Below are 14,351 nucleotides of genomic sequence, written 5' to 3' on the forward strand. Positions count from 1 at the left end.
GAAAAGGCATATGTAACAAAATGTCTTTATACAGCATCTAAATACTGCTTGCAACAGAGCAGCATACAGTGAACAGCAGTGAGACCTACTAGGAATCCTGCTCCCTCTTTCTTATTATAATAATAACTCTGATCCACTGAAGCAGGAATCACACGAGGATAAAGAGCAGCGGAGCCAAAAGTAATCAAACAGAGGCGCAAAGTCATCGGGATCCGGAGAGACGCTCTGGTGGAAACAAACCACAGAGGCAAATTCGTCTTTTTTTTTTTTTTTTGTCGGAAAATCTAATCTGGACTACTGTCCAGAGCGCTGACGTTCCTAAAGTTTGGAATGTTGACCAGAGAGCGAAAAATCTCAGTGAGTCCTGAGGGGCGAAATGCTTCAAAGAGCAAACTGAGTCATGGAGTGGCATTTAAGAAAAAAAGAAAAAGCCAAACCATGAAGAGGAAAAAGTGAAGCCGTCAGAAAGAAGCCTTTGAAGAGAACTATTTAAACTGAGATCAACTGAATGTGTGTCTTCAGACCAGGATAACTGGGGTTGAGTTGATTAATCATGTCTCATGGAGAATGCAGTGCCATGACCTCACCGCATTGGGGCTATGACTGTGGCTAATAGTAAACTGTCCCACTGAAGTGGCAGCAGCTGTGGCAGCAGCACGTAAAGCCCTGCTGGTCTCTAACTGATGGATCATTTTGCTCTTAATTGAACCTGCGATAGCTAGAAACGGCAAGCTGCCTTTCACTATGTACGAGCTCTAACCGTGCAATTATACTGCTCGGTTAAAATCAAACAGCAGATATCTACTATTTAGTTAAAACGTGTCTTAAACGCAGATATAATACTAGATTACTGACCAGATCCAACAGTGCCTCATAAAAGCAGTCATCCTATATTTTGTCATGTTATTATCACAAACCTCAGTGTGTTTTACTGGGATTTTAAGTGATTGACAAACACAAAATAGCAAATGATCGTGAAGTGGAAGGGAAACAGGTTGGGTAAAGAATGCACTAATCAGGAAATAAGAACAGCATTGTTTAAAAAAAAAAAAAAGGCAGAAAAAGTCCTGTCTGCCTTAAAGGTATAGTGGAAGATTTTTGCAGATTTTTGAAAAGAGACACGCACGAGCCCATTTCTCCTCGTGCACGCTGTGTTTAAAAGTTGCTGTTTGCATCGATCATAGAAGATTACTTTCCATAAGATTTGCAATTTTTCCACTATGTCAGACTGACCATCAGTGAGTGAATATGGGGATGAAAACGTAGGACGGCCTTACGTAAAAATATCACCAGAATCATTGACAATTACCGTAAGAGGACAACTTATTTTAATGATCAACCCGGACAAAGAAGATCCTCCACTATACCTTTGTGAGGGACACAGCAAACATGAAGAATTTATTTTGCTTAGATAATACTAAAGTGAACTGTTATGCAACATGCTATGCGTGACAGAAAATTAGCATTGCACGTTGCCTTGAACATACCATCACTGTGGGCATGGTGGTGGCAGTCAAGAAATATAGGAAAACATTAAATAAATTGCTATCCCAGCAAACAAACTGCTTAGATTAGAGTACACCTCTGTGAAAGTTGCAGTTTGCCGTTTCCAGATGTTCTCCACCCAATCAGACTAAGCTCAAGCAATTTTGTAAATAGTGAGCAAACATTCAAAATGCAGTTTTCCAAAACTGCTAGAGATAAAAACCAAACAACAACTGTTATTTTCAAAAGACGGTTCTACGCAAAGCAGACCTTTTTTGGGCATCATACAAAAGACTGCATTGCTTTTGGATTTATATAATGTGACGAACATAACCCCTTTTTTCCCTCAGCATTCCAGCCTGTACTACTTTGTGTTTGTCTGTTGTATAAATCCCAGTTAGATAAGTTTAGTACAAAGGGAGACGAAAAGACTTCAGTGAGAGACAGATTAACTCTGTCACTCAGTCAGCTTCTCAGAAATGCCAATGTGACAATTGATTGTGTGTCTCTGCTGCTGCGGTGCTGCTCGGTCCGGATCAATATCACCATTATCGTAATTATATTCTGGTTTAGTTTGGGGCTTCCTCATCCACTGATGATTCCTGTTAGCAGACAGTTAAGCTGGCACTTTGACGTAAAGGAGGAAAAGTGATTGGGTAAAGTAAGAGCGGCGCGGGGGGGTGGGGGCTCTGCTCTCCCCTGCTGGGAGCAGCTTGGCAGTGGGAAAGGGCTCGACCCGGCAGGGACCAACTGTGAGACTTTAATAGATTTATATTTTTTCCCCTGCAGGTCCAACAGGTGGCACTTCTACCACAGTGGTTTATGGTCAAACGGTCTGTCCTATAAAGGTGATTAGCGACAGCGTGGAATGATTGGTTTGTCTGAACTAAACTGAGGGCAGCATTTGTGGTCTGGTTTTGTTTGATTTTTTACAATCGCTGCTTTGTGGCAATAGTATCGTTACTCCTTTTGGCAAACGGGACTCAGAAACACAGACAGATCACACTTCGGAGATGAAATGCTGGCAACGCTGATGTATCAGGAATAAAATGACATATCTGAACATGCCCGACACAACGTCTAACCCACATCTTCTATGCTGCTAAAATAGTACAGCTTCATTTATATATTAATTTATTTTTTTTAACACATTTTCTGTTTTTGCTTTTAATATTATCCAACCCAGTAGCTATAAAGATAAAAGGAAACCAAAAAAAAAAAAAAACTTGCTCTTTTTTTTTTTTTTTAACCAACCTGAAGCTAGTAATTCTTCTTAAGTTTAACTTGTGATATTATTAGTAGCAGTTTGTAGTATTAGTATCATTAATACTATATATATCGCTGTTCAGAACAATAAAAATGTTTGGTCCTTTGGTCCCTTAGGGGTGAAAGAGTTGCAGTTCTACTTTTGCTATTGGAAACATCATTGACCTCCAAAAGTCAAAGTTCTGCGCTTGCTGAGAGATGGTGAGAGAATAAGAGAAAGAGGGAAGGAGAAAGAAAGTCTGTCAGTGGACGTATAGAATAGCTTCTTCACTCCACTGTTTTTTTTTATCTTCAAGTTTTAACCCTCATTTGTCCAGTAAAAGCCACAAGCGCCACTTTGTTCCTTATATATATATATTTATATATATATATATGTGTGTATATAATATGTATATAGAAATCTATTTGTTGTTGCTGCTTTTTTGTTTGTTGCTTACTTAACAATTCAAGTCTTAACAAGAAAAAAGTTCTGTTGTTCAGTCCCATCGTGTCTCTTTTCCAGGTTTTCCTTCTTCGGTGCCATCTGTAGCTGTTATGTCCCCCGTAGAAAGCGCCATTCTTTTCCTTTCATTTTTCCAGAACTCCTCTTTCTGCTCTAATCTGTATCCTCATGTGTTGATAAGAGTGTTGATATGTCTCCCAAAATCTCCTCACGTGTTGATTTTTTTAAAACCTATGTTTGCTCTCAAAGAAAAAAAGCTGACCTCCTCCAAGATATCTTCAAGTGTGTCCTCTAAACTCTGGAGAAAAAAAAAGAGAGAGAGAGAAAGATAGAGGAAAAAAGAAGAGTGACTTTAAATTTCACTCCTCATTAAACTTTCAATCCAAAGACCCATTTCTTTAAACTTTGTATATTTCAGTATGGCTCCATTATATCAGTGTAATGGTCTGAAGAGAACTAACCTATGCTGTCATTCCAATCAGTCTTTTTCAATCAAAGTAATGACAGATTTTCCCACAAGCTTAGTCTACAATAGAGTTCCAAAGAAAAAAAAAAACTACACTGGTAACGATTTATTTTACAGTACATCAATAATCCTGTATTAACATGTTAATAACATAGCAAGTCACACTTTTACCAAACTATTACTTGGTAACAAGAAAAACTTTATTTTATAATTAACCCAAAATTAAGGTATATACTTTCAAAGTAATTCATTACCTGCATGTAATTCTAACAATTGTATGTTACTATATAACAATGGAGACTTTTGGGGGGTAATTACCATTAGGTCACCACATAAGTTTCACCACACAGTTTCTATGATTATTGGCCACCACCTATATAACAAAGTTTATTCTTTGTTTAGTCTTCTAGGTTTGGTTTTCTGTTATATGCCAAGGAATAAACAGCATTTTACTAGATAATAACATATTAATTTATTAATGTGCATGAAATGAATATGAGTTTTCTTAGATTAGATTAGACAGATTTATTTTGTCATTTTGTGTACACGAGTGTATACAAATAGAAATTTCATTTAAAACAGCTCTAGAAAAATTCCTTTTTTAAAGTGCAGCCTTGAAAAACAGTAATAACTGGTAATAACTGTTTGAAATCTAACAAGTCTGACTTTACCTTGTCTGCAAAAAATTTAAAGCACAGCACTTACTAAAATTCTCCATGAACTTTTTCTTGTTACCTAGTAATAGAGTGTAACTTGCTACGATATTACCATGTTATTACATGGTTATTGATTTACTGTAAAAGAAAACGTTACCAATATCTTGGATTTGAGTAGCCTAGTTAAAGTCGAATCAAACAGAGAGTTTGTGGCAGCACTTAAAACCTGCTGTTCAAGGTCTTCAGCCCATTGGCCGAGGTTTTGCTATGTTGCAGTGGTGAATAGGCAAACATTGTAGGAGCTGTAATTGCAGGGCAAGGTGTTTCTAAAAAGCTTGATGGCCCCCAAGCATGATTAATCCCCTTTGTGCTTGAAAGTTGAGTTTTTAAGTTATAAGAATAATACAATTCTGCAGATAACCGTGCTCAGTGCAGGCAGTACCTTCTATTTTTACTCATCAGTCAAATCGCATTACATTCAGACTCTGAAAGGCTTCTTTAGAGACTCAATTTGAAATTCTGGTCCTGATTCTCCAAACCAAAGTCACATTTTTTAAGGCTTTTGCAGCACTGAAGAACAATGAGCCAGCAGAGTTTCTTTTTGAAAGTTTTCTTACTTTTCCTGACCTCTGCATGACCTTCACAGATCCTTTTAAATGCCATTTTTTATTTATATGACAAACTGAGGCAACAAACATCTAAAATGACTTTGCTTCTCTCCTTTATCACCTTCTCCTGCTTTCTGGACATACATTATTTACAATTCAGGAGTGCTAGCCCGCTGTTTAGAGGTAAATATCAGCGTTGTTTGTCAGGACTATGTTTTAAAATTCCTAAACCTTAGAATTTTACAAAATGTTGCTTTTGCTTATGAATGAGACTCATAAGTTTTTAAGTCATAAGTCTTCAAATGGATGTAATGGAATAAAAATAATAGTTTAATCCTTTTATGATCTGATTATATTATAGAATGTTTTCTCATGAATTTAAAGGAATCCTCATGGCTCGGAAATTGAAGCCAAACATTTTTAACCCAAGCTAAATCTTGAGCTGACAAAGAAACCTTAACATTTAACCAGTGAAACGGCTCAAAGCTCACCTGTGCTGCTGCAGTAAATACTGAAGGTAGGCTGTGTCAGTAAGGGCGGCTGGCATCCTTCGGTCTCTTTAGCTGGACTTTCAACCTCTTCATCCCGATTTGAAAGCCGTTCATGGCCTGAATAGCTGCCTGTGCACTAGCGGGGTTGTCAAAGCTGACAAAACCTGTTAGAGAAACATCAAATTTGTTTAACATCTAGAGAAGAAAGACTCAGGACGTTGCCCAAAATAAGCTTTAAGCCAAAAATGTAAGTTTATGAAAGAAAGAGCTGTTGGGACACGTTGAGAGCTGTTGCTGTCAAAACACATCACACTCCTTTGTCTAGAGGAGATGTAATGTTAAGTTGGTTAACATCTTGGTTTTTGACCTGAATTTTGCAGAATATGACAACATATTTCAGTTAAATCATGAAAAATACATCAAAGATCAACCTTTGTAGCTTTCTGTAGATAAATAGATATTAAAATTAGAAAAAACTAAACAAAAACAAAACAAGTGCTCATCATTTCAGACTATTGAACTCATAGGGGGCTTCCTGCACATGGCAGCCAAAAAATATCAATGTTCTTAACAAGAAAACATTGACAAATCAAAACGAAGGGATAACTGTAGAGGGGGATGCAGAGTTTTCAAGGGTTCTTAAAACTTTAAATCTGAAAGGTATTATACACATCTGTTTTCAAATCCCTCATACGGCAAATACCAAAACTAAATGCCCTTATGGAATTTGTCCTTTATGGAATTATACTGTATATTATTCGGGAAAGAAGGTGATAGAGCCTGATTTTATAGATGGGAAATGGATGGGATACACAGAGACAACATTCTTAAAAAGAAAAAGTCTTAGAAATATTCAGATAATTGAGGATGTAATAAAAGGCAGAATTAAAATATAGCTCCACGGTTAGTCTAATCTTGACCGTTATGTTTACAGAAAATGGCTCTTGAATTATGGTTATTTCTGGTGCAAGTAAAAACTTGCCTCATGTGCTGATTGTTCCTGTCAGCTTTAAAAAGGAGATTCTGAGGCTTACCACATTTACACCCTGTGTAATTCAGTCTGACTGGCCAGGCTACAGTAAAGCACTATCAAAAGACAGTCTAATACTGGTTGCTGTTTCTTATATACCGCTATAGGGGCCAAGAAAATACGTGCAAGGAGGTGTTCTGGTCAGAACAAAAAGGTGTATTTTGGTGTCACACATGATGTTGCTGGTGTTAGAAAACTAAAAGAGCAATTCACCCTAAACACAGCATGCACATCGTGAAACATCGCAGCTAGAGCAAAGACAGGAAACCTGGTAATGGGAGGATGGATGGAGTAAAATATGGGGAGATACTAGGGAAAATCCTGCAAAAAGCCACTAGAAACTCAAAAGGTTCAACATTCAGCATTGCAACATTTGAAAACATGCAAACAGAACTATAATGGAAGGGTTTAGATTACAGCATATTTGAACAACCCAGTCAAAGCACAGACCTAATTCTGATTGTGTGATCTGTGTCTGGGCTTTAGCTGTTTCACAAAAAAAGGATACCAAAAGTTTCTTTTTTTAAAAACAGGTTACTCCTCTTACAGCAGTAAATGCAAGAACAGGTTGTTCTACAGTATTGAGGCCTGAATTCAAATATACACTTTTTTATTGGTAACAGATCTGAAAACCAATCATCATTTCTGCCTCAATTCTGTTTGGTTATTACATGAAATCTCAATAAATGTTATTTTTTAATTCTATAACTTGGGGGGGGAAAAATCAAATGTATGGCTTTTTGAAAGCAATGCATACAAAACGACCTTCATATATATATATATATATATATATATATATATATATATATATATATATATATATATATATATATATATATGTGTATATATATAAAAACAAAAACACACTGGAGGATCCAAACCCATCAGTGTATTCCTATCTAAACCCACCCCTCTTCAAACCTATGCTGAACTTCCTGTTTTCATCATGCATAAAAAGCGAGCCTTGAGATTTCAGTGACCAGAAACTGCAGTGGAGTGTGTCTCCGGTTGATGTGCTCCCATGTGTCTGCGGTGCCATTAGGTACAGTTAATGACCCATGAAAAAAAAAACAACAGGGGCCTTCTCGCGTCCAGAGCCACCTGGGAAACTGTGGCTGGCTTTCCTGGATCTGGTTTGGCCCATTAGGGGTGAAAGCTCAGCAAAGACGATGATGCCAACATGAAAGTCAGATGCAATAAAAGAAGGTGACCCCCCCACACACACATATATAAAAAGATAAAACTAAATGGATACGCTGTAACATTAAACATTTTCTGTAGGTATGTTGTTTGGGGCCTCATTAATCTAAGTGTATCCCCTCTTGCTCTTTTCAGAGCTAATTATATCAAAGTGTTGCCTCCTTACCAAGGCTCAACATAATGTGTATTTCTAATGTACTACTCAACATTACAAATAGATCTTCTTTCATGAGTATCTGTTATTAAGCCCCATCTACAAACCAAAGCATTCAGCTCTGGGAATATTTTCCTTTTCTCAGGCTTCTGTGGTTTAATTTAAAATTAACCAAACAATCACTGTTCAATAAACATCCTGCTCAGGTCCTCCCCTGAACAGACACTGTCAAGCTCTCCAGTGCCTGTAAGGTTAAGTTAGTGTCTAAAATGAGCTTAATGAAAATTGGAAGTCTGGAGGTGTGTGATTAAGTCTTAGCAGTTGCCAGTATTGACAGGAAGAAGGGGTTACAGAATAGTGACGAAGATGCTGATACAGCGGCTTGAGGTTTCTGGGTCAGGCATCTGCCAAAATGAAACAAGGACATGGAGTCTGATCGACTGCATCTCGGATAATTTGAAAGCCATGTACTCAGAGCATCTTTTTCTCTGTGTTCATGCCAAAGCACAAGGAGTCATCAGAATGTAAATTGGGGCCAGGCTGTCTGGGATACGATCAATGCACAGTTTGCAGGTTGTCAAATTCTGTCACATCCGGGATAAACTGAGAAAAGGAAGAATTTAAAATAAATTATTAAAAAAAAACATATTTTTCAAATTAGGTATTCAGTAAGCTATCTTACTAAAAGATGAACATAAACTGTTCATCAACTGGACTCTTCATTAGCTGCTGCTTTGTTCCCTGGTCCTACAGTTATAATACAGAAATCATCAGAGCAGAAAAAAAAGAAGATGACGCATAAGCTCTCTACGAAGAAGTTTGCATTATCCCAGGTTTTTACAGAATTTACATTAGGGAACAAAACTGATTATCTGAATAGTAGAGAAGCTAAACCTGTCCTGGAATTTCATAAAATTATTATAGTCATTAAACTGCATTAAATATGTGTTAAAATGCGGCTGATTACAAAAGTATGTTGTAAGTTAATCAGCTATTTATACACGATCGTCCTTCCACTTTGAAGCAGCAGGACACTTCCTTTCAGTCTCTATAAGAAATCCCCATTGAGGCTCAAGCAAGAGAGAAAGCCCTGATTGAATAACACTCCAAAATATGTCACTTTCAGTGAGGCTAAACCTCTTAGGGGGTTTATGGAGCAGGGGGGTGGGGTTGTAAAGCTGGATTCTCATTGCTGATTGGCTAACATACTTGAGGATTTTTGACTGACAGTGGCCAGACAGTGAGGAGGTTTTCCTCATGATTTCAAAGGAGAAGTGATCACTCAGTCGGAAAAGTCATCTTGTGTTTTTAAATAATTGTTTTATCAATAGATATGTGTAGCTTTAGGTAAGCATGTCTTTTTTCTGACATGAAAATTACTACGTCTACCTGAGTTAAATCACTTAAAATCTCACCTTTCACCTTTTGTTTTTTCAAAAGGCAGAGAAATGGGTCTCTTTGCTATTTATGTTTTATATAAGGAACACATGAAGTGTTGGATCACTACGAATAACTTGCGTGGACTTGAAGAAGAAATATAAAAAGCTCAAAAAGATGGAAATTATTCTAACTGTGGCAATATCATTTTTAAACAATTTTTCTTGTGGGCTAGTGGTACTGTAATAAAACATTATTTTGCAGGCTTTTGCATATCTTTGTCGATGTGGCGTGAATGGACCAGTATGTGTAACTCACCGAAGCACTTGCTCTGGTTAGTTGCCCGGTCCATGAAGACCTTAGATGAGATGACTGTACCAAAGGGCAGAAACATCTGCATGAGCTCATTGTCTCCAAACTCCTGGGGCAGGTGGTAGATGAAGAGATTACATCCCTCTGGACCTAAACATGGAAGGAGAGGAACCAATGTCAGTTTGAAAAGCATATTTACTCTACTTTATGACATCAAGCCAAAATAACTGAAGAGAGAGACACAGTTGTCTATTGAATTGGTCCTTTGTGGTTTTCAACGTTTCAATCTGAATCGGTAGATGGCTTTAAATAGTTTTACAGAATAGATGCACTTTATGTGGACTAGTCTTTCTTTTTTATGTGGATTTGTCTTTATTTTATTTTCAAATTGTAACTCACTAATTTATAAATACCTTAAAATAACTTCAAACTTATAATACATGTCTCAACATGCTGGCTCCTATTTATAAATGGGTTTCCTAAATCTTTTTCGTGTCACATTAAAATTCTTATCCACACTCATTCAAGCCTTTTTTTCACAAGTGTAACTTTCTTAAGGACTGGTGTGGACATGTCCCCGCCAACTTTGGACTAGTAGAACTGTTCACACCAATAAATTCAGCTTTTTTCTTTTTTTTCCTCTCCCTCTCCTGCTGCTCCCGAGTCCCGCCTATTGGTGTAACGTCATTGGATCTGTCACTTTGACATATAATATGATTGGTAGTCGCTAATCACTATATTCTTTATAGCTGCATGATTGAAATAGAGAAAAAAACACAGTAGCGCTCAGTGAATTCTAAATGGTAGCTACTTTCTATTATGTTTAAGGAAAGTTACAAATTGGTTAAAAGCGTAGAGATGCCATCCAGAAAGATTTTAGACATTCAGAGCTTTTTCAACAAAAAAACAGCAACAGACAATAAAGTGCTATCTTCCCAAGTTAGTACTATAATGCAATAAAACAGCTTTTAAATGTTTTTGTTTTCTTTACTAGATAAAAAAAGCAATTCAGCTCGGCTCCTCAGTCAGAGGACCATGACTAACGGTGAAAGGTAAAAGTTAACACACATCTGTTGTTTTCTTATTGAATTTGGGATTTCTGATATCCCAAATGAAAATCTTGCTGATATTTTCTCACACAGAGGTGACTTGACAATTTTTTTTTCTCTGGCATCATTTTATTAGTAGGTAGAAATAGTTGTCTTAGCCAACCCAGAGACAGGTGGAGAGTCCAACTCACAAGTGAGACAGACGTAAAATTGAAATATAAGAAACCTACAAGGATTAAAGCACAAACAGCAGAGTAATATTAAGTTAATCAATCATTTGAAATATAACTTTCAATACCCAGACTTTGACTGTCAACAATATAAGGGACAAAAGTCGAAATTAGATTTTGCTGTGAGGGATGGTAATCACTAATACAGCTGCAAAGAGAAATCATCCATTCATTCACCCACCAATCAAAAACCACATCAGTTTAACAGTTTGGATGTCTGGGAATTATAATTTGCACAGTGTTGTGTTAATATTTGTTCTTTTAATTTTCTACAATTTTTCCAAATGGATAGATGGATTTATTTTAAATACCAAGCATTTCTATTCATTTTTAAATACATTTATTTACTCAACTTAAATGTATTTATTCAGTTCAATATAATGGAAGATAGATAGATAGATAGATAGATAGATAGATAGATAGATAGATAGATAGATAGATAGATAGATAGATAGATAGATAGATTGTGCACTAAAAGGTATCTGTCTAACTATCTTTATATATAAATATTTCAATAATTTCAATAATATCTTTGGACTCAATTTTGAAAAATAAAAAAAACCTAAGCGTTCGAATTGCATAACTGTAGTTCCATCAGCCTTCAACCTTATTTTCCCCACCAATTTTCAAGACCGTTACACCCTTCCTTATTTTTAGCCAGTGCTTCTGTGTACAAAACTAGACTTTTTAGTGACTTTTTTATAGTGGGAAAGAATGGATTTTGGAACTTGACCATAGCGAAGTGTATGTAAGGATACAACATTTTAACAATAACAGCAATTGAAATAAATTAATAAATATTTTCCCTGTTGTTTTCTCTTTATATACATAAAAATGCTCTAAGGTATAGTGGAGGATGTTCTTTTTCCAGGTAGATCATAAAAATAAGTGGTCCTCCTAACTGTCAATCATTCTGTTTACGTAAGGCCATCCTACGTGCTCGTGCCCGTTTTCACTTACCGGTGGTGAGTCTGAAACAGTGGAAAAATTGCAAATCTCCTTTTGGAAAGTCAGCTTGTATGAGCAATGCAAACATCAACTTTTAAACAGACCATGCACAAGGAGAAATGGGCTCGCTCATGGTCTCACACGGGTTTAATAGACGCTCCCTCTCGGGAGCAGGTAAAGGGTTGTGCATGTGCATTTTAGAGTGGAGATGGCGGGTCTTTTCAAATATTTGCCCAAATCTTCCAATATACCTTTAATTTAAATTGTAACATTTCATATACTTTTCCTGATTATGTGCGAAACTTTTTTTTTTTACCTTAATAAAACCCTATACTGACAAACTTTAATTGACAATCTAGTGATATCGCCAGAATTTTCTGTCTGACACAGTTTTTCTTTCTTCCTCCCCTTTTTTCAGCTATGCAGCAGGTGTGAGCATAAAAAATCACCATGATCCACTTTAAATATTTTTATGAAAGCTGCCCCAGTTTTCCTACTTTTACATTTTCATAATTCTTGTCCCCCTTGGCTGCAGCAGCATGCTTCTTACAGGTTTATTACTAAGGATTTTATTGTTACTTATAAAAAAAGAGCATATGACTATGTTGATCATAAAAACAGAAAATTTAATACAGCTGCATTATCACTGCTCTCCATCTATCTATACTGTATCTTTATGGTGTATATAATGTATAAGTTACCTAAGTTTAGGTGTGAAATGTAATATTGTTTCCTCAACCTTTCCACTCTGTTTACCCATTCCACAGAATTGAGATGTGTACACTGTAAAAGCAATATTGGCCTCTCATGCTCATCTCTGCTTTATATAACCATTACAGTAGGATGGGATGTGTGAAGTGTGAAAGTAATAATGTTCTCTCACCCTCACCTTCTCTCTGCTGCTGCTGCTGGATGACCTGCGGCGGCTGGGGCAGTGTTTGGCCGATGGGAGTCAGCGTGGTGGCTGGGTAGATTGCTGAAGAAAGGGAGAGGGAAATAAAGAGAGGCTGGTGTAAAAACAAGAGGTTCCAGCAGAGAACGGTGTCAAGGATGCCTAAGGTCGTTCATACAGGCGTAACATGTCCAATCAAAGGCACTCTGATGTGTTCTGACGCACTGTAAACACCCTGTGGTAATTATCTTGCAGATACTACATGTTTGGCATTTATGAAGTCTTCTTTTCACCCACCTGTGTATTGCTGTACACCGGTGAAGGCTTGCTGCAGTGTGTCGGCGGCGGTGGGGCTCTGGGTAGAGTAGGGCGGCAGGCCATTGGTGTACACCGTCTCCACTGCAGGGTGCCCGTTTGGCTGATGAGGGATGCCGGTGAATCCGTTGACGATGGGTGTGACGATGCTGGGCACGGCGGACGTGGTGATGTTGGCTGGCGGAGAGCTAAGGCCTGCTGGGGATAAGGTTCACCGTTACTGCATAAGGAGCAAGCCTTCCCTGCGGACTTATTTTAAACTAAAAAAACACATTGGTTCCAATGCAGGTGTGCACATAGTCACAAACAACACACACACACACACACTCACACACGCACATGATATACTGCCTCCTCTCTCTAATGCAAGGACACGGGTGCGACGTGAGTCTGTCACATATCCGCCGTTTGTCGTGACACATCCTGCAGAATAGCTCGGAAGTCAACCTGTGAAAAATGAGCCTGTCTGTTGTGTTTGTGCGATACCCCACTGGCTCCTATTGCTCAAGATGATGAAACCACTATGCAACTTCAGAGCAAAAAAAGAAAAAAGCAAAAAAAAGGGGAGGAAAAGGGAAAAAAGATGTGGTGTAGATAGAAGGAGATTACAGAAGGAGATTTGCTTCAATGAGCAGGTGGCTTGTACTCAAATATGCCTCTTACTTTTATACATAGAAATAAAAAACAATAAAAAACTTGGCAGTTTGACAAATGGGTGGTTTATAACATATATGGTATAAGCCTGACAGGCTGCTGCAGAGAGGTTCATGAGTGGAATCAAAATTGCAAGCATCCTGTTCTCTGCCGTTCAATGCATTTTTAAAAGAACCTCTCGATTTATAAAGTGCTTCCAATTACGCCACAGAATGTCAAAGTACCCTTTTGGAGCGGAATTTCACTTTGTGATCCCCCCCCCCCCTTAAAGGATGTTCTTCGTGGTGAAGCATTTTGAACCAACTGAGGAACAGCTCCCTGGAGGACCTTTTCTCAGTCTGTAGGCCTCACACCCTGATTGGACAGATAACCCTGGTTGTCACGGAAACACTTTAGCACCATTTCATATCCCACAAGCTGGTACCTCTGTAAGGACATCACTGTGAATGGTGGTTCACAGCAGCTAAACAATCATATCCACATGCACGGAAAATATACACTGACACAGACGTGTAAGTAAATAAGTAAGTTGAAGCACTGGGCAGTACACTGTGTTTGGTTACTTTTATGATTCTGCACAAATGACTTTTAGTTTTTTTTGTATTTTCTATGCTCTATTGTCTTTTTTATATCACTTGTGTTTCAGCATTTAAGCCAGGAAGAGGCTGACAGTCAACAACAGTGGCGAGCAGGGGAATTTTCTTTGCCTAGCCAAACTTGCTGTGTCTTTTGCAAAGGTTTCCTCTTTTTCTTTCCCTTTTTTCTGGAAACTTCTT

The 14,351-nt window shown here is 37.7% G+C and overlaps 1 protein-coding gene across 7 annotated transcripts in view; it reads right to left on the reverse strand.

The window, feature by feature from the left end:
- Nucleotides 1–2,775: 2,775 nt before the first annotated feature.
- celf5 (CUGBP, Elav-like family member 5) overlaps nucleotides 2,776–14,351 on the reverse strand; it is a 55,949-nt gene continuing 44,373 nt past the window's right edge. For 3 of the 7 annotated variants that reach the window (XM_015397468.1, XM_015397469.1, XM_015397465.1), the window contains exons 5-9: nucleotides 12,904–13,119; nucleotides 12,598–12,690; nucleotides 9,494–9,637; nucleotides 5,415–5,578; nucleotides 2,776–3,491 (exon numbers count right to left, since the gene is read on the reverse strand). In XM_015397468.1, coding sequence (XP_015252954.1) covers nucleotides 5,451–5,578; nucleotides 9,494–9,637; nucleotides 12,598–12,690; nucleotides 12,904–13,119 — 581 coding nt within the window. In that variant the 3' untranslated portion in view covers nucleotides 2,776–3,491; nucleotides 5,415–5,450. The remainder of the gene's footprint in view (nucleotides 3,492–5,414; nucleotides 5,579–9,493; nucleotides 9,638–12,597; nucleotides 12,691–12,903; nucleotides 13,120–14,351) is intronic. The other 4 variants (XM_015397470.1, XM_015397471.1, XM_015397466.1 and 1 more) reach the window with 4 other exon arrangements.

Source organism: Cyprinodon variegatus, unplaced genomic scaffold (assembly GCF_000732505.1).
Source record: "Cyprinodon variegatus isolate N-32 unplaced genomic scaffold, C_variegatus-1.0 Scaffold864, whole genome shotgun sequence".
NCBI lineage: Eukaryota > Metazoa > Chordata > Actinopteri > Cyprinodontiformes > Cyprinodontidae > Cyprinodon > Cyprinodon variegatus.